The sequence below is a fragment of the Cricetulus griseus genome, chromosome 2 (genome assembly GCF_003668045.3).
Source record: "Cricetulus griseus strain 17A/GY chromosome 2, alternate assembly CriGri-PICRH-1.0, whole genome shotgun sequence".
NCBI classification, from domain to species: domain Eukaryota; kingdom Metazoa; phylum Chordata; class Mammalia; order Rodentia; family Cricetidae; genus Cricetulus; species Cricetulus griseus.
In genome coordinates, this window is record NC_048595.1 from 43,050,085 (window position 1) to 43,075,896 (window position 25,812).

The 25,812-nt window shown below is 49.7% G+C and overlaps 1 protein-coding gene across 1 annotated transcript in view; it reads left to right on the plus strand.

Annotated features, from left to right (window-relative positions):
- Positions 1–25,812, plus strand: part of Acot11 (acyl-CoA thioesterase 11) — a 50,977-nt gene that overhangs the window by 20,756 nt on the left and 4,409 nt on the right. The window contains exons 2-15 of the mRNA XM_027402356.2: positions 3,871–4,078; positions 4,661–4,730; positions 10,168–10,228; positions 11,259–11,357; positions 11,725–11,860; positions 14,615–14,768; positions 15,879–15,998; positions 17,246–17,390; positions 18,904–18,959; positions 20,209–20,275; positions 20,595–20,678; positions 21,518–21,648; positions 24,668–24,799; positions 25,349–25,475. Coding sequence (XP_027258157.1) covers positions 3,871–4,078; positions 4,661–4,730; positions 10,168–10,228; positions 11,259–11,357; positions 11,725–11,860; positions 14,615–14,768; positions 15,879–15,998; positions 17,246–17,390; positions 18,904–18,959; positions 20,209–20,275; positions 20,595–20,678; positions 21,518–21,648; positions 24,668–24,799; positions 25,349–25,475 — 1,590 coding nt within the window. The remainder of the gene's footprint in view (positions 1–3,870; positions 4,079–4,660; positions 4,731–10,167; positions 10,229–11,258; positions 11,358–11,724; positions 11,861–14,614; positions 14,769–15,878; positions 15,999–17,245; positions 17,391–18,903; positions 18,960–20,208; positions 20,276–20,594; positions 20,679–21,517; positions 21,649–24,667; positions 24,800–25,348; positions 25,476–25,812) is intronic.

A 25,812-nucleotide genomic window follows, 5' to 3' on the forward strand; every position in this document is an offset into this window, starting at 1 on the left:
TCTCCTATCTGTTCCCCTTTGCTGAACTGATGCTGTTCCTGCTTCTTTCCCTGTGGCCTCATTATACCTCAGGTCTCCCTTCATCTTTTAGGGCTCAGCTTGAGGTCCATTTCCTTTCTCCCTTCCACAGGTGGTTATTTGGTACCTTCTCTGTGCTTGGCCTGCGTTCACCTCCTTATCCTGATGGGATGGCAGTGCAGCTTGGTCAGTGTTGTGATGGAGACAGTAGGAAAAAAGGGAGGAGAAGAAGCTGGGGCAGACATAAGGTTCTAACAACAGGGCAACAGAGCTGGAGTGAGAAGATGCTCTGAGGATCTTGTGTAATTTGGAGCCAGGAGGACAGCTGCTGGACTTAGTGACAGGACTTGCAGTGGCTAGATCTCAGTCCTGACAGCAGTGGAGAGTCATCTAATAGTCTTGAGCAAGGGACATGCCTGGTAGGGCAACTCTTTAAGAATGTCAAAAGGAGGGGGCTGGAGAGATGGCTCAGCGGTTAAGAGCACTGCCTGTTTGTTCTTCCAGAGGTCCTGAGTTCAATTCCCAGTAACCACATGGTGCCTCACAACCACCTTGAATGACATCTGGTGCTCTCTGCTGGCATGTAGGCAGAAGACTGTATACATAATAATAATAAAAAAAATCTTAAAAAAAAAAAGAATGTCAAAAGGAGACCTGTGGTGGGGGCAGCATCATGGAGACCTGATTAGGTCTTCCTGGGAGGCAAGGCATGACAAGTGGCTGTGGTTGTGGGTTTTGTTTTAGTCTGAGACTGGCCAATAGAGTGTGGTGGCCTGAGGACAGGCTGTGGAAACATGTACAGTTAGAAACAGAGTGGGCAGGCAGAGTGGGCAGGCAGTGGGCGGGACCAAGCATTTAAGGAGTTGGGATCACTGGGACTTGGCTACTTGGACCATGGAGGGGAAGCTGTTGTCAGGTTGCCTAGCAGCAGCCTGGCTCATGAGGGCTTCTATTGGCTCCCCATCTAGGTGACACTGGGGTGTCACCTTCATGTCTCATCTCTCACTGTAGAGGGTTTGGGCAAAGTGGTTTATTCTGCTCTGACCGAATAGATCTGTGATGGGACACTGGCCAGGAGGAGGGAACCCAAGCCCATGGCATGGTCAGCTGGGGCCTAGGTCAGGACTCAAATCTGGCCAGGTTTGGGGTGGACAGGGGCCAGTGCCTAGCATAGCTGAAGTCTGGGAAGGCTTGTCTCTGACCTCTACATGCTCGCTCTCCCTGTCAGCTGTCTTGGCTCTGCTTGGCTGGCCCTGACTTCATCCCAGGCTTCTGCTCTCCTGGGAGGAGTGGCCATGCTCTAGAGTACCCATTGGCTGAAGCTTCCCTGCTGCACACATCCCTGCTCCCTGCTGGCTGCCTTCCCATCTTGACTGCTGGAATTGAGCTCAGGAAGAGTGAAGTCTGTGACACTTATGCCATAGCAATTGAAGGCCCTGATCTTGCTGCCTGGGCATCTAGAAAGTTCTAAGAGCTCCTAACCATGATGAAAATGGTGAGGGAAGAAAGAGCCTACCTGCCAGTTCCGTGTGCTACCACACCCAGAATGCTAAGCCACCTGTATCAACATCCATGCAGACCCACCAGTACACAGCCTTGCTAGAGACGACTTTGGCAGTGGTTTCCATGGTGATGGACCCGGCTGCTTGAGTGTAGCAGCTTTCAGGCAGCCTTTGAGAGCCTGAAAGATGGGCAGCTGTCATCTGTGAACCCCCACCCTGGCCAAGAGTTCCTAAGTCTGCTGCCTTCAAAAGTCTCTCATGGAATCATAATTCCTGTAGAAGTCTGCATATGCCATCTTTCTTGGTTCAGCCTCACCAAACTTACAGGGAGCTGTGACACCCAGGGCCACAATGAATGTGCCAACAGTAGCAACCTGCATCTGAGGTTTCAGCACTGCACTGGAAGTCATGGTAGTGAATGTCTGCTACACCAGCATCCCTTCTGGTTCTCATAGAAACGGAGAGCCTCCCTTCTCACAGTGTGGTCTTCATCGGGTCTTCCTGTCTCCAGTGCATCCTGGCCGTCTGCTTTTGCTTGGGGCGTTTTCTCATTGGTTTTCCAATTTACTACTTTAAACTTTTTCACTTTTTTTTTTTTTTTTTTTAAGAGCAGTGTTTCACTATGGAGGTCTGTTGGCAAGGGGCTCTCTATGTAGTTCTGGCTGGCCTTGACCTATGGAGATGCAGATGTCTCAGCCTCCAAGCACTGGGATTAAAGTGTGTACTACAATACCTGCAAGTTAAACATTTTAAAGTGTGTAGTTCAGTGGGATTAACTGCATTTACATTGAGCCCCCTTCACCACTATTTCCAGAACTTTTCATCTTTTTTTTTTAACTAGAGCCCACCCCCTGCTTACCCCATTAAGCAGTAGCTCAGCCCCTAGCCATCCCATTGTGCTACAAATATGATCCAAGGATGTCCTATGAGTGACTTCTAGTATTTGTCCTTTTGTGACTGCTGTCTCAGTATAATGTCTACATCTTTCATTAGTTTTGAGAATATGTCAGATTTTCCTTCCTTTTTAATGTTGAGATAGTCATGGAACTCCATATATATATATATATATATATATATATATATATATATATTACATTTAAAACATTTATTTGTATTGTCTGTGTGAGTGTATATATGTGTTCAGGTGTGTGCACACAGAGGCCAGAAGAAGGCATTGAGGGTCTTTATCCATCACTTTCCACCTGTTCCTTTGAGGCAGTTCCTCCCTGAACCCAGAACTCACATTTTCTTGGCTAGGCTGGAAGCCAGCAAGCCCTAGTGTTCCTTCGATCTATTGACTTTGGAGCTCTGGGTAGTCATTGTCGGTCATCTGTCACAGCTGAAGAACCAACAGAGAAGGTTCTGGAACCCACACATGAGAGGTGGGACTTCAAGCTTGGTGTACCCTGTCCTGTTCCCAGGCAGAATGGTCCCTTTCCCTCTCATGAGTGCCACACGCATTTCCCTTCTGGCTCTGCCCACCTTGGGGCTGGGGTACAGGTGTTTGTAAGATGCTCAGTTTTAGTTACTTTTGCTGTGAAGAGACACCATGACCAAGGCAGCTTACAGAAGGGTTCAGTGGGGGCTTACAGTTCCAGAGGGTGAGTCCATGAGCATCACAGCAGGGAGCATGGCGGTAGACAGACATGCATGACACTGGAGCAGTAGCTGAGACACAGCCATGATGTGGAGAGCTAACTGGAAATGGCATAGGCTTTTGAAACCTCAAAGCCTGCCCCAGTGACACACCTCCTGCAACAAGGCCACACTCCCTGATCTTTTCTAAACAGTTCCATCGACTGGGACCAAGCATACAAATATATGAGTCTATTGGGGGGCATTCTCATTCAAATCGTCACACTCTGATGCTATATGGGTGCTAGGATCTGAACTCTGGTCCTCAGGACTCCGCAGCAAGTGCTCTTAAATACTGTGCTATCTCTCTAGCCCCTATCACCTTTTGCAGGTGGGGAAGTCTTTCAAGAGAGAAAGTCAAGAACAAAATATGGTGGCATGCCTATAATTCCATTCTTCTAGAGACTGAAGAAGAGCAAATGCTCAAAGCCAATCTGGGCTACACAGAGAGTCAATCTAAAGGGAAACTTTAGAAGTTGCCCACTATCTGTAACAAGGAAGTAGGTGCTTTCCTAAGAGGGAGCTGACATAGGCATCATTCCCCTGAACTCTGAGAGTGTGGGCTGGAGGATCATGGGTCATGGTGGCCATTCTTGAATAGGCTGGCGGAAGGTGGTTCAAACCGCTTCTCCTCTGTACGTGAGGTGGCAGGGTTAGCAGAGCAGAGACATGCAGAATGCTGACCATGACAGAATGCTGTCCTCTCCTGCCCCAGGGCTTTGCCTCTATGTTCTCTAGTCGTGCATCCCGGAAATCCATCTCACATCCAGAGCAAGGAGACGCCATGACAGAGGGTGAGGAGTACCGGAACCCTACGGAGGTGCAGATGAGCCAGCTGGTGCTGCCCTGCCACACTAACCACCGTGGGGAACTGAGCATCGGACAGCTGCTCAAATGGATCGACACCACAGCCTGCCTGTCAGGTGACGCTCTGCTCCAGGCTCTCTGTCACATCCCCACCACTTGCCCCGTAGAACCGAGGCGGGGGGCCTCCGTTTTTAAAGATGGTCTCTTTCTCTCTCATGGTCACCACACTTGTTCCCCTTCTGGCCTTAGTTCCTGCTCATCCCTTGCCTCGAATCCTCTGTTCATCTTCTAGTTGTCTGAGCAGCCTGTCCCTCTCCCCTAACTCTGGGTGTTGGTACCATTCAGATGACCCCGTCTGCCTCTGCTGCAGCCTTAACCAAAGCTATTTCCCAATTGGCTGGTAAAGACCAGGCTCAGAGGCTGACTGTGAGTGTGCCTGATCCTCTCCACGTTGGCTTTTGTTGCATTTGTGCTCTCCAGCCTCCAGGTCTAACGCAGTGACTTGGCTATACCAGTAGGGTTTGAGAGGCCCCTAGCCAGCCATGGGTTAGGGAAAGGGCTCCAGAGGGAAGGAAGCAGAAGTGTGAAAAGAAAGGTGGGCACTCCTGGTGGAGAAGTCTCTGGAGGAGGGATGCGTGGTCAGAGGCCTGTGTGACATGGGGAGGCTGCTAATATTTGGCTTTCTTCTCCCGAGCCAGCGGAGAGGCATGCTGGCTGCCCCTGTGTCACAGCTTCCATGGATGACATCTACTTTGACCATACCATTAGGTAAGTGGCCCTCTGACTTAACTACCTTCTTAGTCTCCCCATCTCGAGCACAGGGCCTTGATTTCTACCTCCCCACCTGCCAGGCTGTGTGGTACTAGGAGCTGACTCAACTGACTGATGGCTTTGGAAGGTGGAACCATGGTGTCTTGGGGGGTGAAACTGTGTGGGACAGCAGTGGATTAGGAGTGGCCTGTTGCTTTGTGCCATTAGGTGAGCTTTCTTGTCAGGGTGGGGCCAGGAATGTTGTCTCAGGTTTGCAGTTGGAAAGACTTCTCTGGTGGGGTATGGAGGCCTAAAGCCAGCTGTGGAATATGCAGAGCCAACAGCTCAGGTTTCTGAAGTGTGTTATGTGTTGCTATGTGACTTTGGGTAGCTCAGATTCTCTCTGGACTTTGTTTTCCTTACCCGTGAAATGGAAGGACTTGAATTTGACCAGGAAACACCTCTTTTATCTCAGACATTTCTTCATAGGTCCCTGGTCACTGAACTATAGGGAGACCCCCTGACAAGGCACCAGGGCCCAGCCCGTGCCAGAAGAATGAGCCAGCCAGCCACCCTTGGATCACACCCATTCCAGCTCTTACTCAGGGATTCTTTTTCTTTTCAGTGGCTGTAAAGGTTAGAAATCTTGTCATTACCCCCCCAGGCTTTGTTGCTGCTAATCCTCATCCTGCTGGGACGCAAGGAGGCTGCTGAGCCCTTGGCCCGGGACAGGCCTCACACAGAGCTTGCTACTGGCCCACTCCTAGATATGCCAATGCACATAGGATATCAAGTGCTAAGGGCTTATTCAGGGCTGCCAGGCACCCGATGAGTGACTAATAAGGAAGATGTTTGACCAGTCCCTGTCCTCAAGTCAGTCACCCGTTCACTACATACTCTGTATTAGTTAATGTGCTGGCTGATTTTATATCAACTGGACCCAAGCTGTCGTTTGGGGAGAAGGGCCCTCAAGTGAGAAAATGCTCTCTTCCGATTGGCCCATGGGCAAGCCTATGGGGCATTTTCTTGATTAATGATTTATGTGGGAGGCCCCACTGTGTGCAGTGGCACTCCTGGAAAGGTGGCCTTGGTGTGTATAAGAAAGCAGGCTGAGCAAGCCATGGGGAGCAAAACAGTAAGTGGCAGTCCTCCATGGTCTCTGCTTCAGTTTCTGTCCCCAGATTTCCGCCCCCCATTACCTTAGATGATGAGCTGTGATGTGGGAGTGAAATAAACTGTTTCTTCCCAAGTTGCTTTTTGGTCATTGTGTTTCATCACAGCAATAGAAAACCTAGTTAAGACAGTTAAGAGCTTTTCTGGATTGGTGTCATGCCAGGTTTGGGGACACAAACCGCCAGAACACAATCCTTATGTCCAGGACTATCCAGTCTGCAGAGGGACAGGTGGAGAAATCTCATTTGCATTTGTGTTCAGCATGCAGGAGCCCAGGGTTCGATCTCCACCTCCACCATAACAGAAAAGCACAAGTCCTACAATGACAATGAGCTCTGATAAGGTGTTGCTTTGTCACACTTTGCTATTTAGCTCTTAGTTCTGAGGCTCCCACCCAGCTTGGATCAGTTTGACAAACAGTTTCAGCTTGACTGAAAGAAAGGCTTTATTCCTGAGGGTGGTACTGAGTTCCCATGTGGGCCAGTTCAGCTCCCCTCTTTTTTTTTTTTCATTTTTTTTTCTTTTTCTTTTTTTTCCAGCTCCCCTCTTACCAACATCTTACATTTATACTTTATCAATCTATTGCTTAGGATGCCTTTTTAATTTGTTAATAATGAGGGCTACTGTATGGGGCTTTTGTTGTTAGTGTCCTCATTTTCCAGGAGGAAACTGAAGCACAGAGAAGTGAGGTAACTCGTCCAGGTCACACAGCAGGTAGAGGACCCAGGACTCACTGTCAGGTGGCAGTCTGGCTCTAGGGTCCTTGATTTTTTTCAGTGCACTTCGTGGGTTTGGGGGTAGGACATCAGGGCAGGTTGTCAAGGGGAGTGGCCTGAGCTGGCTGGAGGGCAGTGAGCTTTGGCTTTGGAGGCTTGGACACTGTATCTGGGTCCACTCTGGATGCTGCTGCTTTTTGGGTTCTCCTCATTGAGAAGCATGGACAGGGCCAGGATGCATATATGGTGGGTGAACCTGCTGCAAGGGCCAGAAGGTGACAATGAGGCCAGGCAGAGGGGTACAGAAGGAGGGCACTCTGTAGAGAGCCTAGAACATGTTGGTGACCAGGATAGGCCTGGCAGCATCTGATGACAGTTACAGGTTTCCATTTGTTTGTTTTGAGTTTTGCCATTTAAAAATATTTCAAGCCAGGCATGGTGGTGCACACCTATTGTCTTAGCACTTGGGAGGCTGAGACGAGGGCATTTCTATGAGTGGGATTAAAAGCTGGCTTGGTCTACGTAACATAATAAAACCCTGTTTAGAAAATAACCTCCAAATAAAAAGAACTAAAATCCCATTCATCCTTGGGTTTCTTTGAGCATGGATGGTGTTCAATTATTCTCAACAAATAAGGAAGCAATTAAAAAAAATAGCTAAAATCATGTCAAGGAACTCCTACATCTATAATACTACTTACTACTCAGGAGCTGAGGCAGGAGGATCATGAGTTCAAGATTTTTCTGGGGTACCTAATGAGACCCTGTCTCAAACAATACAAGACAAAGCAAAATATTTCCAAACATATCTGTAAGGACTAAGAACTGATTTTAAACAACTTCCATGTGATTACCACACCTGAAAAATGGCCGATTTTTTTCCCTACCAGTATTTACCATCAGTAAATGCCCACACTGATTTGTGAGTTTCTTTTGCCATGTGGTTATTTTTTGTTATTTCTGTAAGGCTGGGAATAAGTTTGTAAATCAGCTATGTGTGTGTGCGCATGTGTACGCACACCTGTGTGTGTGTGTGTGTGTGTGTGTGTGTGTGTGTGTGTGTGTGTGTGTGTGTAAGGCATTAGACTCCTGGAGTTGAGTTTCTAGGTGGCTGTGAGCCACTGGGCATGGATGCTGGGAACTGAGCTCAGGTCCTCTACAAGGGCAATATGTGCTCTTAAGCATCGAGTCATCTCTCCAGCCCTCTCAGACCTCTTCTAGTACCACACAAAGATAAATCCATTATAAATCACCAATCCCCTGTTCCCTGTCAGGAATCTATTCCTAGATCCCCGCTGGCTGCCTGCAACCCTGACTGGCACCAATCCCTACACATACTGTGATGTCTCCTATAGGTACACAGCCATGTCAGAGATGAGTTCAAAATTAGGTACAATTAGGGTTTAACAAAGAAAGGCTATGCCAGGCCTGGTGGCATAAGCCTATAATCCCAGCTCCACTGGAGCCTAGGGTGGGAGGATCGTGAATTCAAGTCCAGCATGAGCTACAGAGTGAGTTCAAGGCCAGCCTGGGCATCTTAGTGAGACCCTGTTTCAAAATTAAAGTAAAAAGGAAGCCGGAGATTCTGTTTAGTGGTAGAACATTTGCCTGAGGCCCTAGATTCAATCTCCAGTATTGAGGTGGAGGATAAGAGGGAGGCTTATAATAAAATTGATCAATTATAACAATATGCTTTCATAAACACTGGAATCTTTGAAGTTATTCATCCCCTTTTAAACTTCTAAACTAATTTTATGTGTATGAGTGTTTATGTGTTGCCTGCCTGTATGTCTGTGCACTATTGTGTGCAGTGTTCACAGAGGCCAGAAGGGGGCATCAGGTCCCCTGGAGCTGGAGTTACAGACCATTGTGAGCTGCCATGTAGGCCCTGGAATTGAACCTGGGTCCCCTGGAAGAGCAGCCAGTGCTCTTAACCACTGAGCCATTACTTGAGTTCTCTTTTTTATTTTTACCTTTTGTTGTTGTTTTGGGACAGGGTTTCTCTGTGTATCCTTGGCTGTCCTGGAACTTGCTTTGTAGACCATACATCCGCCTGCCTCTGCCTCCCAAGTTCTGGGATCAAAGATGTGCTTTGCCACCACCCGGCTCTTTTCTAACTTTCTATCATGAAAACTTCTAAACACATGGAAGTTAGGACATGTCAGTGTTGCTAGGACCCAATAGTTGCTCCTTTGCTTTATCTACACATGGATAAATGCATGTAAAAATACATCTTGCAGATGACACTTTCCTGCCTGAGTGTCAGTATTGCTGAAAACATTAGCAGCGATGACATATCCAGCAGTGTGAGCAGAACTCACTCATCGAGCCCCTGAACTCACTAACCAGGTGCTGGGTTCAGTCACCCCACCTCTCATGGAGCCTTAGGGGTACAGGCAGTCCCCATGCATTCCTAGAGATATACATGTGAGGAGATAGACTCAGAGAAGTGAGGTGGCTTGCCCCAGGTCACCAACTGGTGGTGTGATGGTGTGACAATTGAGGTAGAGCATGACAAACCTAGTCTTGTGTGGCCACACTATCGCCTTGTGACTGGCATGCCCCTTGGAACTGACACTTCCAGGCTTCAGTCAGGGGCAATGCACTCTGTATGTTCATGAGCCAGGATGCAGAGAGGTAAAAGGACTTCTTGAGGTCACAGCCAATGAACAGGGCCAGCTTTCCAGCCTTTTGCCCTCCTCATCCCCATAACCCATCAGCTGGACAGGCACAGGGCAAGCTAGGTGTCTCCCAGGAGATTTACATGGACACGTGAAACATTCCCTGAAGGACACGCTGGCTACAGCTGGGAAGAACTGGGCTGGTTCAGTCAACACAGCCCATCTACAATCCTGGGTGACCTTGGACAAGTGACTTAACTCTGTGATGTTCAGCCCCCTCTAAACCCATCTCCAAGTTGGAGATTCAAATGTGGAAATGCACACATAGTACCTTGAAGTGCCCCATTTCCCTGCTCACTCCTCTCTCCAGCCACTGGTACTTGGCAAGCCTTTGGTTAAAGTGGATGTGTTGGCTCAGTTTAGGTCTTGCCCTGCTGCATGTGCTTAGTGTGTTGGCGAGCAAAACATATGCTCCCTGGGCTGGGATGTGACTCCCAGTTGAGCATGTGGCTGTCCTGCACAGGCCCTGGCTTTTATGAACCACAGAAATGAAGCAGAAGAGGAGAGAACAAAAGCCAGGGGTTTTGGCCCACTGTGGTTTAAGGGCTGGGGAGGCAGAGGTCACACTCCAGGAGTGTTGGGCACCATGGGGATAGGAGTGCTGCCCCAGGGAGGGAACTGTAGGCAAAATGAGGCTGTGTAGCTCCTGGACAGTGAGGCAGAAGTGTAAAATCAGGCACTTCTGGGGGATGTGGGGTCTCCACCTGTGGAATGAGTGCCTGTGTTGGCCGCCGGCTTGGTGACATTGTAGATGTGACTATGTTCTGGGAGTCAAAGTGCTCTTGTCAGTTTTCCGCCCCCAACTCTGAGGTGTTGAATGTCTGGGGCCCCTGTCCTCTCCCTTGTTCCATCTGGAAGGCTCACCTCCTGATTTCTTCTCCTCAGTGTTGGTCAAGTGGTGAATATCAAGGCCAAGGTGAACCGGGCCTTCAACTCCAGCATGGAGGTGTGTGTGGCTGACCCTGCTGGGGGTGGGATGGCCTTCCTGTTCCACTCTGTCTTTTAAGGTCCAAACCCAAGCTTCCTCACACTGTAGGATCCTGACTAGAGTTCCAAGATGGCTGGTTCAGGGAGGAGGACCCTAAGTCCTTCTTGCTAATATTCCATAGCGCAGGAGGGAGCATGGAGGCCAGGAAGGGAAGAGGGCTTGCTTGCTCAGGGCTTCTGCTCCTGGCCAGGCACATTCAGTAGCAGGTCATGAAGGTTGAGGAAGGCAGTACTGTGTCTGGTCATGGTCCTGCAATGGACAGACTGGGCTTTTCATCTATTAGTTTACCTCAGTGGCCTCTTTTCCCACATCTGTACAGGGGACCCATGGCTCCTGCACTCAGGGTGCTGAATGCTTAGTGGGAGGATGACACAATGAGTTACAGGCAGCTACTGAGGACGTCATTTCTTCTCCTGAGCTTTATTTAGGTCCTGCACTTCACCCAGTGAGCCATTGATTCCTGAGAGCCACAGAGGCTGGAGTAACAGGGTCTCGACCATGCCTCTGGGCAGCACACAGTGCCAGTTCCTTCCCAGGCATCCCGCAGATCTGCCCTTACAGTATCAGTAGTGGAGGACAGGGGCACTTTTTTTTTTTTTTTTTTTTGGTTTTTCGAGACAGGGTTTTTCTGTGTAGCTTTGGAGCCTATCCTGGCACTCGCTCTGGAGAACAAGCTGGCCTTGAACTCACAGCGATCTGCCTACCTCTGCCTCCTGAGTTCTGGGATTAAAGGAATGTGCCACCAATGCCCAGCTCTAGGGGCACTTTTTAACCCTTTCAGTAGTCCCTCCAGGGTAGCTGTGACCACTCCCATCCTATAGATGAGGAAACAGACTTAGAGAAGGGAATTGTCCAAGGTTTTCCAGGGAACCAAGGGAAAGTCATAACCAACCCTATGTTCAGAGGCTCAGCCTGGGTGGCTCTTTAGCTTCAACAGGCTGCAATCAGCTTGCTCCCCTCCCTCCCCATGCCCCCCCCCTCTCGCTAGGTGGGCATCCAGGTGGTCTCTGAGGACCTGTGTTCCGAGAAGCAGTGGAGTGTGTGCAAGGCCTTGGCCACCTTTGTGGCCCACCGGGAGCTCTCCAAGGTAGGCGGCTGTCCCAGCTGCTCTGTCATACCCACCATACCCCCAGTGGGACCCTCTGTGATCCTACCCAGGTTCCTCCTCATCCTTTCCCCGCCTCTCCCTGCACATTTAAACAGGAGGAGTCTTCAGAACACTGTTAAACAGATCCCTCCATTTTCTGGACCTTTGCCCAGGAAGGGATCTAGGGGGCATAGAGAAATCTATGCCCTTTTGGGTTACAATGGAGACAGGAAGGTGAGCATAGAGGGGAGAGATCTCTGGAGCACTGTCTCCCACCCTAGCAGCCCAGACCCACTCGGTACCAGTCTCAGGCATCAGACTACTGTGCTGTCTTAGGAAACTGGTCCCCCTCTCTCTTGGCCAACAGGTGAAGCTGAAGCAGGTCATACCATTGACAGAGGAGGAGAAGACGGAGCACGGGGTGGCAGCTGAGCGCCGGCGCATGAGGCTGGTCTACGCAGACACCATCAAGGACCTCCTGGCCCACTGTGTCATCCAGGATGGTGAGTGTGGGTATGTGCATAAGAGGGAAGCCGGGTGTACACAGGAGGGCAGCTGGTGTCCTCGAACCTCCTTTGAGTGGAAGGAGGAAGGAATCCCCTCTGGACCTCTGTCCCTGGTGACCTCAGGCTTCTCTGGCCTCCTTGGCCTCAAGATCCCTTCCAGGGAAAGCAGATGCCAGAGCCACTCCCTCACAGCCCAGAGGCAGTGGCGATAGAGTGGGGATCTACTGAAATCCCTGTCACCCACAATGCATTTGGGCCTTTAGGAGATGTGTGGGATGATAGTGTTGGGCTAGGCTTTGAAGACTTAGAAGAATTTTCAAAAGCATCTGTGTACAAGTGTGTATATATGCTTTCTTTTTCTTCCCAAGAAAAACAAAAAGATGAAAAGCAAGGCTCCCACCATCCTAGAGCCTAGGTCATTTCCCCCAAGGCAAAGACTGTGACCTGCTTTTGAATATCTTTCTAGGGGTGATCTTTGTAGATTTAAGCAATGTGTTTGTTATTTAGTTCCCTGTCTTTACCCCGAAGGGAACACGTAGGACACATTGCTCTGTATCTTGATCTTGATTTTTCTCCTCTATAAAAATCTCTCTTGATGGTTGTTCTCTGTTGGTACAGGATGATCTGCCTTGGACTGGGTGGGATTTTGGCAGGTGGAGAGGTGAGAAAGATGTTTTACAGAGGACGAAGGCCCTGGGAGGCAGGAACAGGAACCCTGGGTTTCTTTATCCATCTCCATGTTCTTATGTGAGGTCTTCCTTCATATTGAAATTGGAGGAGCCAATTTTCAGACAAATAAAAAGTAATTCAGCTGAGTCAAGTGACACACACCAGTAATCTTAGCATTCTGGAGACTGAGGATCATGGTTAGAGTCCAGCCTTGATTACATATGAAGTATGTGATCACCTATGGATACATAGTGAGATCCTGTTTCAAAATAAACAAGCAGAAACTGAATGTTGGCTGGGCATAGTGGTTCATACTGGCAATTCCAACAGTGACATGCCATAGGAGGCTGAGGCAGGAGGAGCCTGGCTATGCAGCAAGTCTGAGGCCAGTCTGCACTCCAAGAAACCCCATCCTATGCTCTTACACCTCCCTCCTCTCAAAATACCTGCAAGAACACCTGGTGTGGTGGGTTATTTCTGTAAATCTAGCACATGGAAGGCTGAGGCAGGAGCATGCTGTGAGTTTGTTCCTGAGTCCATATAATGAGCAGGCAAGTCTGGGCTACAGACAAAGACCCTCTCTCAAAAACCCTAAGAGAGGATCAGTGAGATGTGCTCAACACATAAAGGAACTTGTTGTGCAAGCTTGACAACTTGGGTTAAATACCCAGAACCTACTTAAAGATGGAAGGAGAGAACTGACTCCACAAAATTGTCCTTTGATTTTCAAATGCATCCTGTAGCAAAAAGCAACCCCCACATCACCATTATCATCCTCCACACTCATAATAATGATAATAATGATGATAATAATAAAATAGAAAATTAACAAAACAAAACCAAAAAGGAGCCAGACGTGGTTTCAATCTCTATAGTCTCAGCACTTGGGAGACAGAGGCAGGAGGATCACTACAAGTTTAAGGCCAGATGTTCTACTAATTGAGTTTCAGCCCAGCCAGAGCTATAAGGAGAGACCTTGTCTCACAACAAACAAAAGAACACAGAGGTTCTGGTAGAGCACTTGACTAGCATGTACATTGCCCTGAGTTCAATTCCCAGCACTGAAAACAACAAAACTGACAAGCCAGGTAATTGTTCTTTGCCAAAACCTGGAGAGAGCAGAGGAAACTCACTGACTCTGAGCAGAGGAAACTCACTGACTCTGAGTTCTGAGCTCTGAGTTACTTGAACCCCACTGTGCTGACTTAGTTAGGGGATGTTAGAGTTAGAGGAAGCCCAACTCTTCCAGTTGGTTTGGTTCTATGGCTCTGTCCATTCTGTCACAACCCTCCCACATCCCTGCTGTCCCGGCAGCATGCCTCCAAGGGTCAGTCTAGATACTTCTGCCTGGCATCCAAGCCTCAGACTAAAGGTTCAGCCCCAGGGCCTGTGTCCTCCCATAAGCTTAGCCAAAGGCCTTGGTGCCTGCCAGTACCTCCTCCAGACCTGGGCTTAGGTCATTTTCAGCTTCTGCTTCCCTGTGACATCTCACCAGGCCTTTCATCCAAGGGAAAATCTTTTTTGCTGGGTGCTCTGCAGAGGACTCTCTTAGGATTCTGGGGACACATGACAGCACTTTGTTTCAGTTGGGCATGTTGGCGTCAGTTCTCTGGGCCCCTGAGGTCCTGTTTGCTCATTGGCCTCTCCCACCTAGTGGTATCCTAGTGCCACCCCTGCAAGGAACAGGGACCAGTCAGGGTGGCAGGCAGCCACTGACTGAGCTGAGCACATTACAGCTACAACCCATCCCTCACTGACACACAATCCTGTCTGGCTGGGGCTGACACTTGGCTCCTTCCAGATGGGTGTCTGAGATCCAGTGGTTTGCTTGACGCATCCAAGGTCATACAGCCTGTGTTCGGTGTGGCAGAGGTTGGCTCAGGTGTGCCTTGTCTGCTGCCCTGTGGCAGGCTTATGTCCCTTCTTCCATGTCCTTCCATTCTTTACCCAGGGCTGGTCTAGCCTTGTGATCAATTGGTGGTATTACGTTAATACTCCAGGGTGGGGGTCAGTGTCTTGGGGCTTCCATGGACAGTCTATCCTTGGGGATCTTCTTACCTCCCCGCCTTCCTCCCTGACCAGATCTGGACAAGGACAGCAGCAATATGGTGCCAGCAGAGAAGACCCGAGTGGAGAGTGTGGAACTGGTGTTGCCTCCTCATGCCAATCATCAGGGCAATACCTTTGGGGGCCAGATCATGGCCTGGATGGAGAATGTGGCCACCATTGCAGCCAGGTGAGACAGCCTCTGTTTGCACCTTCTCTGCTTCTTCCAGAGATTGTTTCATTGGCAAGAGAAACCCTTACTATGTCATAACTCAAGGCTCTATAAGCTTGGGTGTTCTGTGAAGGTAACCCTGGATTTTTACACCTATCAAACCAGTGAGGATCCATTTCTGTGAGCCGGCCATGCCTTCTTCTACCCACCCATCAACATTCCTGTAGCCACTGGGAGTCTCCCCACCAGACTGACCCTGAAGCCGCCCCTGGTCTGGCTTTGTTTGCACTCCAGTTAGTAACTGCTCCTTTAGGTTCTGTTCCTGCCCTCCAAATTTCCCAGCCCCTCATTTTGCTCCTGGTGTGACCTCCCACCATTCAGTACACTGCCCAGCCCCACCATAATACCACTGTGGACTGGTCCCTCTTCCTAATGGTGAAAATAAGTTCTGCTTCCTCTGATAGCCCCTGTACTGGACTGGAGTCCATGGAACTCTAGCTGTAAGGGTTTGAAAAAAACAGTTGTGATAACCGGTGGTCATTAATCGACACTCCTGTGCCTCCATGACTTTGTCTTTGCTGTCCTCTCAGCCCCTCCCTAAGCCACCTTCCTCCGCTGGGCTAGTTTTCATTCTGAGAGCCCAGCTTAGGTCAACTCTGAGGTTAAGCTGGAGATAGTGTGTCTAAGCAATAACATCTGAGAAGCCTGGTCTGTGAGTGTGAGACTTGAGGAGTTCGGGGCCTGGGATGATCAGGGAAAGCTTTCTGGTGGAGCAGTACCTCACTGGGGCCTCCAGTGACAAGAAGCTCTTTAGGAGTGGGCTCCAAGGTATCAGGGGACATAGACACTGAAGCAAAAATGCCAATGGAAGGAGGGGAAGGGGTCATACTCTAGGCTTGCTTTCTTCTGGCCTCAAATTCAGCTCCTTTTTAGCCATGTACTGTGGCTTCAGCATGCTAAGCTGGAAACAGCTTTAGTGTGATACACGGAGCAGAATTATTCCTGACCTGGGCCAGAGGACCATTCATGTGGTCCAGAATGGGTTAGGGGCTAGGGCCTTGAGAAGGCTGGCCCAAGCACCCTGATGTAGCACCAACCATTTCTTCTGTCTCCCTATCTTTCTCCTAGCCGTCTTTGTCATGCCCACCCTACACTCAAGGCCATTGAGATGTTCCATTTCCGAGGCCCATCACAGGTGGGGGACCGTCTGGTGTTCAAGGCCATCGTGAATAACGCCTTCAAGCATAGGTGAGGAGTCAGGATGGCTGCGACAGGGCCACCAAGGGTTGTGGCTTCTTCCTGACCCTAGAAACTACCTAATGCAGACCCACCAAGTCTTTCCCCAGCAAACAAGGTCTGAATTGCAGAGTTGTTCACATGGCCCAAGTTTACCTAGTGTTCCCTTTTCTGGAATGTTCTATGACTCCCATTGTTGTCTAGTGGTGGAACTGGGGTTTTTCTCTAGGTTTTCCATAGGTTCTTTGTCTCCCACCAAGTGGGAAGCTGCCCAGTGCTTGTGTGCCCCATCTCTCTCCTGCTTGGCTGGGTGCAAGGGTCACAGGGCCTCTTCTTGCTCATGTTTCCTGGATCCTTTCCTACCCATGTCCTAAAACAGGTATTCTAACATCTCACCCTGGGATGAGTTCTGATATCTGTTCTCACTGCAACTGACTTTAACTAAAGGCTATTTCTGAGAATGTGTGCTCATTAATGGTGAGCACTCTGGAGTCGGGCAGCCTGGGTTCAAGTTTGGCTCCACTTCTCACAGGCTGTGTGGCTTTGAGCAAGCTATTTAATGTCTCTTTCTCTATGTCCCCAGGGCTGGGATTATAAGGTTGGCCTTTAATTCATGTCAGTCTCCTGCCTCAGCATCCCTAGTGGTGGGATTACTAGCACATGCCAGCATGCCTAGCTTCCTTTGTAATTTCCGGTGACTTAATTTCTAAGAAATTATGTTTATTTATTTATAGTGGTGTGTGTGTGTGTGTGTGTGTGTGTGTGTGTGAGAGAGAGAGAGAGAGAGAGAGAGAGAGAGAGAGAGAGAGAGAGAGATGCCTGAGCATGCCACATGGACAATTTGTGGAAATCAGTTTTCTATTTTTTACTATAATGCATCCCTAGGATCCAATTCAGGTTGTCAGATTTGGCAGCAAATGCTTTTCCTGCTGAGCTGTGTCACCTGCCCTCTGGTGACTTTTGGGTGTCTTTGCTCTCTTGCTTTGTGGACTTCCTGGGTTGTTAGCCTGAAGCCTGGCTGGACAGGTTCATTTGATGAATGAACACACTATGTGCTCTGTAAGATCACTGAAGAGGACATGTATGGTTCTGGCCAGTGGGATTTGGGTACAGTTTCTGGAAGATCTGCAAGAGAGTGTGTAGATACTCTAGGTGCACCTGCCTGCCTGTGTGTGCTTGTGTGTTAGTGTGTGATGTCGCAGAGCATAGCCTGGTGAAGGTCCGTTGAACTTGACTCCATTGTTCCCTTGACCTTTTAGCATGGAGGTGGGCGTCTGTGTGGAGGCTTATCGCCAGGAGGCTGAGACCCAGCGACGGCACATCAACAGTGCCTTCATGACCTTTGTGGTCCTGGACAAAGATGACCAGCCTCAGAAGCTTCCCTGGATTCGTCCCCAGCCTGGGGTAAATGCCCTATCCCCAAGTTCCCTCACTTGTCACTCTGTGGCAGTCCCATCCCTGGCTCTTCACTGAGGTGCTACCAGATCTGAGTGTCCTGGTCGTGACTCGGGGATTCCCCTATGAAGCTGGGCACCTGCTCTGCCTGCCAGCACTGAAACATACCATGAGATCTGGCTGATGTTGGGGGCTCATGGACCTGAACATCCCACAGATTGCAGAGACCCCTGGCTTGGGAGCTCAAGGCTGGTAGGGTCTCACCCCTGCCACATTCTTAGACATATATTTACATGAGTTTTAGTCCTTATCTGTGTGGTTAGTGGGTCTGCAACTTCTGCTTGCCAAGATGTGACTGTGGAGAACCAACTGCCTGCAAAGCTTTGGAGCCCTTGAGAAATTATCATGGTCAGCATTATGGGGACAGGGGCATGTGGATGACTGGGTTCTCTGTAAAGACACACACTCTTGGCCTGCTGGGGACCGGTTGCTGTTTTTTTTTTTTTTTTTTTTTTTTTTTTTTGTGTGTGTGTGTGTGTGTGTGTGTGTGTGCGTGCGTGTGTGTGTGTGTGTGTGTGTGTTGTGTGTTTTCTGAGACAGGGTTTCTCTGTGTAGCTTTGGAGCCTATCCTGGCACTCGCTCTGGAGACCAGGCTGGCCTTGAACTCACAGAGATCCACCTGCCTCTGCCTCCCGAGTGCTGGGATTAAAGGCGTGCACCACCAACACCCAGCTGTGTGTGTTTTTAACAATCTTATTTTACATACCAATTTCAGTTCTCTCTCCTTCCCTTCTCCCCACCCCCCACTGCATCCACTCCTCAGAGAGGCGAGGCCTCCCATGGACGATCGTAAGAGTCTGTCACATCATTTGAGGCAGGACCAAGGTCCTCCCCCCTGTGTCTAGGCTGAGCGAGGTATCCCTCCATAGGGAATGGGATCTAAAAGCCAGTTCGTGCGGCCAGGATAATTACTGGTTCCATCTTTGTGTTTTTGAGTGGGGTTAAGAGGAGGTGGGCTTTAAGCTGGCCTTCTGAGTTCTGATCCCGGCTCCACCTCGTACTCCTATGACCTTGGGAACCATTCAACCCACTGGGCCTCCATTTCCTCCTGTGTAAACTGGGAATCACAGGTTCTAGGCTCAGGAATGTTGAACATAGAGCAGGAGTAGTGGTCTCAAGCAGAGCCCTTGTGAGGGCCTAGTCTCCAGCAAGTGCCTACTGAATGTAGCTCTAGGTACCACTGTGAGGTTTTTTTCACCATCTTATTCTACATTGGGGAAAACTGAGGCCCAGAAGGGGGCCAGGGTCCCCAAGGTCACCAAAGACTCCACAGGGAGCTAAGCTACAGACTGGGGCCCTGACACTTTCCCAGTAATGATGTTTTGACTCCTGCTGCCCTAGCAAGATCTGAGCTTCTCAATGGGACTGCAAGGTCCTCTGACCCCAGAGAACAGGGATGGCAGAGCTATGGGTTAGCTGGTCATCCCAGCTGTACCACAACCTGTCCCTGCTTCTTTCCTAGGAGGGTGAGCGTCGATACCGAGAGGCCAGTGCCAGGAAGAAAATCCGCCTGGACAGGTGAGTGGGGAGGACAGTGGGAGGGACATGCTTCAGGGCTGGGCTCCACCCACTGGCTCCAGGACATTCAAGCTCGTGGGTGGTCCTCTCCAATCCCCTTTATTTTAATTTAATTTAATTTTATTTAGAGAAAGGATCTCACACTGTAGCCCTATAGCCTAGGCTAGGTTGGAACTCACTAAGTAGTTCAGATTGGTCTTGAACTCTTGGGAGTCCTCTGCCTCTGTCTTCTGGGCTGGCTCTTTGCATTGCATATTGTTTTGCTTTCATTGTCACACAAAGCATCTTACTGCTCTTTTATACACCAGAACACTGAGGACAGAGGGTTAGAGGTCTCTTGTCCTTACGACACACAGTTGAGTGAGGTTTACTGTTGGTCCTGGCTTGGTCTGGGTGATTTTAAATCTTGTTTTTAACCCAGTGACTCTGAGGCCTGTTTGACCTGTTTGATGAAACAGTCAAATCTCAGCACTTGGCAGGGATGATGAGGTAGAGGATTGCTAGAAGGCCAACCTGGACTCCATAGAGAGATCTATCTCAACCAAAACAAATCAACTAAAGCAAAACCCAGAAAGGTTTAGAACACAGACCCAGTGGCTCAAGATGTGTAACCTGACATGTCTGAGTCTTCTGTAAAGTACCTTATGAACTGTAGAGTAGGGTTAGAGAGATGGCTCAGAGGTTAAGAGCACTGGCTGCTCTTCCAGAGGGCCTGGATTCAATTCCCAGCAACTCACATGGCAGCTCACAACTGTCTGTAACTCCAGTTCCATGAGGATGCAATGCCCTCATACAGACCTACATGCAGACAAAACACAGATGCATAAGAAATAAAAATAGGTAAATCATAAAAAGTTTAAATAACAACAAAACAACTGTAGAGTGTTGTAGCTGCATCCAGACTCACACCCTGTATTAATAAGGAAAGCCTACATTTTCTGGTACATTTATCATATACTAAGCACTTTGCTCCTTATAGAGTCCTGCAGGTGACATGGATTCCATTCCAAAGAGAATACTGAGACCTGGGTGAAGGGGAGCCTGAGCCTTGTCCTTTTTTCCTTGCCAGTCCCCTGTGAACTGAATGCATGTTCTCAGGGGCTGTTTTCTGAGTGTCAGTGTGCCCAGTCACCCTGCCAGGAAGTCTTCATCCCCACTGGGCTCAACACTGGCCTGGCATGCAGTAGACAATGACATCTGCTAAGAACAGTGGACTCTGAGAGACCCAGGGTGTCCTCTTCTCTCTCAGGAAATACCTTGTGTCCTGTAAGCAGGCAGAAGTGGCCCTGTCTGTCCCCTGGGACCCTAGCAACCAGGTAAAGCCCTTTGTTTCAAAGCCCACAGGGCCCTTTCCCTTCCCTTTGGCCAGAGTGGTTTTGGAGGGAAATTCACAGGCCCAGGACCATGGAAAACCCTTTGTTCTGTTTCATGATTGCTGTCACAGATGACGTGTGTGTCCCCTGTTTTGCAAGAGGGAGTAGCAGATCTGGTGGTGGCTGCTCAGGGTTGTGTGGAGGGCTTATGGGAGCCTGGACCCCTTTCCCAAAGTCCAGTTCCTTTCCCTATATCAGCACATCCCCACCCAGGGACCTCTGGGGCAGGAGAAGGTAGCATTTATTGGTGGTATCTTCCCAGGTATACCTGAGCTATTATAATGTATCCTCTCTGAAGACGCTTATGGCCAAGGACAACTGGGTGCTGTCTGTGGAGATCGATGAGGTAACTGACCCACCTGTCCCTTCCTGTCCCTTACAAGTGGCCAAGGTTGGCTGGTGGCAAGCATCAAAGTGGATATCTTCAAAGCAATCCAGCGAGGTCTCAAAGCTACCCAGTTTCAGAAATGTGACTATCTCCAAGGGCCCTGAGTGAAGCCCCTGGTCCTTTCGTACTGCCTGTCACCTTTCACCCGCTCTTGAGCCCACAGCTTTGCACAGCCCTTTCCTCCACACTCTACTTTGGCTCTATGCACAGCAGCTCCCTGAAGGGATGGGGCAGTGGGCAGTGTGAGCTCTGCCCCTCTTGCCTGTCCCTTGACAAGTCATATCCCTGCCTGTAACAGGGAATTGGATAAAGCCAGGATCTGGAGACCTGTTGCCTCAATTACTGCTTTTTCTTTTCTTTTTTTTAAAAATTATTTATTTTTATATGTATAGATGTTTAACCTGCATGTGTGTCTGTGTACCACATGTATGCCTAGAAGAAGCCAGAATAAGGAGTCGGATCCCCTGGGACTAGACTCCAGTGGGTTTATAAGCTGCCACATGGGTATTGGGAACTAAACCCAGGTCCTCTGGAAGAGAAGCCAGTGCTCTTAACCTCTGAGCCATCTCTCCAGCCCTGATTACTGCTTCTTAAAGAGGTATTTTCTGTCTGTCCACACTGCGCTCCGTCAGAGGTCCATTTTTGCAGGGTTGTGACTAAGTCTCAGAGACATTCAAGAGTGTCTTCAGTCAGACTGTGTCAGTGGCAGCCCTGACTTCAGGAGCCATCCTCCACCAGCAGCACGGTCTGGGGGTGTGGTGCAAGGAGGCTACCCGGTTACCCTCTTTGCTACGCAGGTCCGCCTGTACATCCTGGAGGAGGAGTTCCTGTCCTTTCACCTGGAAATGGTGGTGCACGTGGACGCTGCCCAGGTCTTTACACTGCTCTCCGACCTGCTCCGGAGGCCAGAGTGGGACAAGCATTACCGGTGAGGGGCCATTGCTAGGCCACAGGTGGGAGGATTGCCTGCTGATGTTCTAAACATCTCCCATGATGCTTTGTCCTACTGGCCTTCTGTAGGGACGGATCTGACCATATGGTATAATGTGTTAGGTGGCAGTGATTCGTGAGCATGTTGAAGCCCTAGGGAAGGGGCTGAGCCTGGAATTGGATGTGGAGGCCTGCATTTAAGTCCTGTACCTGTTCTAAATGGCTATGCACCATTGGTCAGGTCATTTCTTTTCTGGGCCTCAATTTCCCCCTTTTCTCAAAAAGTTTTATTCAGCCTGGCATTGGTGGCACACGCCTTTAATCCCAGCACTCGGGAGGCAGAGGCAGGTGGATCTCTGTGAGTTCGAGGCCAGCCTCGTCTCCAGAGAGAGTGCCAGGATAGGCTCCAAAGCTACACAGAGAAACCCTGTCTCAAAAAAAAAAAAAAAGTTTTATTCATTCATTTTATGAGGATGGGTATTTTATTTTTTCTCTGAGACAAGATTTTTCTGTGTAGCCCTAGCTGTTCTGAAACTCACTCTAAAGACCAGGTTGGCCTCGAACTCAGATTTCCATCTGCCTCTGTTCCCCGAGTGCTAGGATTAAAGGTGTGCTCTGCCACCACCTGGCAAGTATGGATATTTTGCCTGAGTATTTGTCCGTGTACTACATGTGTGTCTGGTGCCCATGGAGGCCAGAAGAAATCATCGGGTTCTCTGGGACTGGAGTTGCAGATGGCTGTGAGCTGCCATGTGGGTGCTAGAACTCAAATCCAGGTCCTCTGGAAAAGCAGCCAGTGCTCTTAACCACCGAACCATCTACCCAGCCCCTACATTCTTAAAAATGGAGTGTGTGTGTGTGTGTGTAGGTCAGAGGACAACTTGTGGGTCTCAGGGATTGAACTCAGGTCAGTAGGCTTGCTGGGAAAGTGCCTTACCTGCTGAGCCTACCTGTGGGGTTGGGAGAGTTAATGTTTAAAGTGGCATTTGTTCAAGATCCTGGAAGTCAGTTTTTGTCCTGCTGATGCTGTGGCTCACCTGGAGCCTACACTGCACATGCTTTCCTGGGAGGCTGGATGGACTCCAGAATGCAGTGAGTGGCTCATCACCAGCTGACTTTCCACAAAGTGGCCTGCTCCTTCCTTCTTCCCGAGTCTGCCCTCAGCAGAGCACTTGTAGCCGCTCACACCTGGGCTTCTCGCCTAAGCTTTTTTCGCAGCCATGTGCTGGGCTCGGTGGATAAAGCACTTGCCCACGAGCATGAGGACTTGTATTTGAACCCCAGGAACCATGTAAAACTGGGCATGACTTTCATGTTTGCAATCCAGTGCTCCTTCTTCCAGATGGGAGACAGAGACAGGAGACCCCATGGAGCTTGTAGGGCCAGTTAGCCAGGGACACACAGAGGTGAATAGCAATGACCAATACTTGAGGTTGTTGCTGTCCACAATGCACCATTAAGTGAACACCTGTACTCACAAACACTTGTACTCATGTGCACGCATGTGTGTGCATGCTCGTACATGCTCGCACACATGCACACCCACATGCACACAGAGCAAGAGCAAGAGATGGAACAAGTGAGCGAGAGATCAAGAGCAGGAAGGAAAGGAAAGGTAAGGAAGAGGGAGAGAATGAACTGTGTTGCCTTGGAATGCTGTGTCTGAGTATCCTGGGCCTGCCGGTGGTGTGCTTAGAAAGCTGAGAAGTGGCTGGTGATGGGTGGTGGTTAGGCAGAGGAACTGGAAAAGGTGGGCTGGTATGGACCAGATCAAGCCTCACTGAGGGTATGAGTGACCTAAGAGTAAAGAGCCCCCAGCACACTTCTCTAGCCTGGCACAGCCAGCCTGCTTCCAAGCCAGCATGCAGCAGAGTGGGGGAGGAGAGGAGAGGAAGGTGCGGATGTGGTCCTGTGTCCTCATGAGATTGTCCTTGTGTGTCTGTAGGTACCAAAGTCAGTCTGTGGTTGTATACCTGGATGTATGTATGTGTGTGTGCCTGGGCTTGTTATGTCTCTGCTACCAGCCAGGCTGGACACCCAGCCCTGTTTTCTCATGAGCTCTGTGACCCAGGGTGGGTTATTCCCTGGCCTCAGTCCCTCTATTTGGTGGGGATACTGAGACTGCCCACAGCACGTGGTGCTGTGGAGGGAGACTGACTGAGTGAAATCACAGGAGCACAGCACCTGGCATACACTGGGGACTCATTCGTTAGTACGTACAGCTACCAAATCCTTTAAGAGCTACTTGGGGTGTGTGCACCTGCGGGCAGATCTGTGTGTTCAGTGGTGTCTACCTGTGTGCTTGTGCACGTGTGCCCATGTGTGAGCATATGCTTATATGTAGCTTTGGTGTTCCTGTGTCTATATGTGTCTTAGTTTCTTTTCTGTTGCTATGATAAAATACCCCGATGAAGGCAAAGAAAGGGAGAATGGGTCATTCTGCTGCAGGGTTCAAGGTCCAGCCCATTATGGTGATGAAGTCAAAGCAGCAGACGCTTGAAGCACTTGTTCATACTGCATCCGTAATAACAAAACAGAGCGGAACAAATGCATGCTGGCACTCCGTTCACTTTCTCCATTTTGTGCAGTCAGGGATCCCTGCCCAGGGAATGGCACTGCCCACAGTTGAGATGGGTCTTCCTATATCAATTAATGTAATCAAGGTAATCTTCTACAGGCATGCCTAGAATCCCATCTCCCAGGTGGTTCTAGAGTCTGTCAAGTTGACAATTGACACTGTCAGTCTGTATAAGTGTATTTGCTTGAGTACACGTCTGTGTGCCTATGTGTTTGCATGTGTCAACATATACCTGTGTATGTTTCTGTATATGCATACATGTGCATGTATCTGCTCTGGTGTGCATGACTTTGTGTGTGTTGTGTACACACACATGCACACACATGCATGGGCACTTGCATACATACACTCATGCATGCATGTATCCTGGAGGGCCTCTAGTCCTAGCCGACTGGAAAGCTGCTGTGGCTCCCAGGTTCTGACTCCAGCCTCCCAACAGGAGTGTGGAGCTGGTACAGCGGGTAGATGAAGATGATGCTATCTACCATGTCATCAGCCCTGCCTTGAGTGGTAATACCAAGCCCCAAGATTTTGTGATCCTGGCCTCCAGGCGGAAGCCTTGTGACAATGGGTGAGTGCCTGCTTTCTGAGGGGTGCAGTAGGGGTGGAGAGGTCCCCATCTCCCTCTTCAGGGGGAGCAGCAACTTGGAGTCAGAGCTCTGCTGCCCACTGGTGGTTGGACCCAGAACCCACCAGCTGTTTGGAGGCTGCCAGTGGGGGTTCACCATGCCAGCAAGGGCATATACGGCTCCTGAAAGCAAGGCTTTCATGGTGCTTGTGGCCGAGGCTGCTGCACTTAAGGCCATGCATGGGGTACCTCTCACATGACTATCCCTTGGCTTCTGTCCCCTGGAAGCTTGTGACTGGTACTTGCAGCATGGGTGCAGCCAGGATAGACTGGAGACAAGGACCAGGAGAATAGAAACCCCAAGACACACAGATCCATGGGGACACTTGAGGCCTGAACCTGGCAATGCTAACACAGATGCCCCCTGTCTAGAGCTGGCCCTGAGCAAGACACCAGGCTCTGAGGGAGTAAATATATGCCTGGGAACAGGACAGGGACCCACCTTCTCCTATGGATGATCTCTGACTTCTTCTCACTCTGACTCCCCTCCAGGGACCCCTATGTCATCGCACTGAGGTCAGTCACACTGCCCACGCACCGTGAGACGCCAGAATATCAACGAGGGGAGACTCTCTGCTCAGGCTTCTGTCTGTGGCGTGAGGGGGACCAGCTGACTAAGGTGAGGCCTGGTGTCCCTTCTACCCTCCCACCTGTGGGTGAATTGAATTCAATGCTCTGGGCTGGGACCCTTCCAGACCAGGGCCCCTATAACCTCCCAGCTTTCCTAGCCTGGAGAAGTCAGAGCATCTGAGACTGCAAAGAGGTATTCATTGAGATTTAGTTGTGTTGACAGTGAGCGGCCACTGGGGCTTAGAAATAGCTCTGGACATGGACTACAGAAAGCTCAACTCTGATCTAAAATTTTGTCTCATTATTTATTTACTGTGTCCCCCTTTTGTCTGGGAGGGCTTTATGTGGCTCTGAGGGCCTATAAGGCTCAGCAGGGTAGTCAGTGT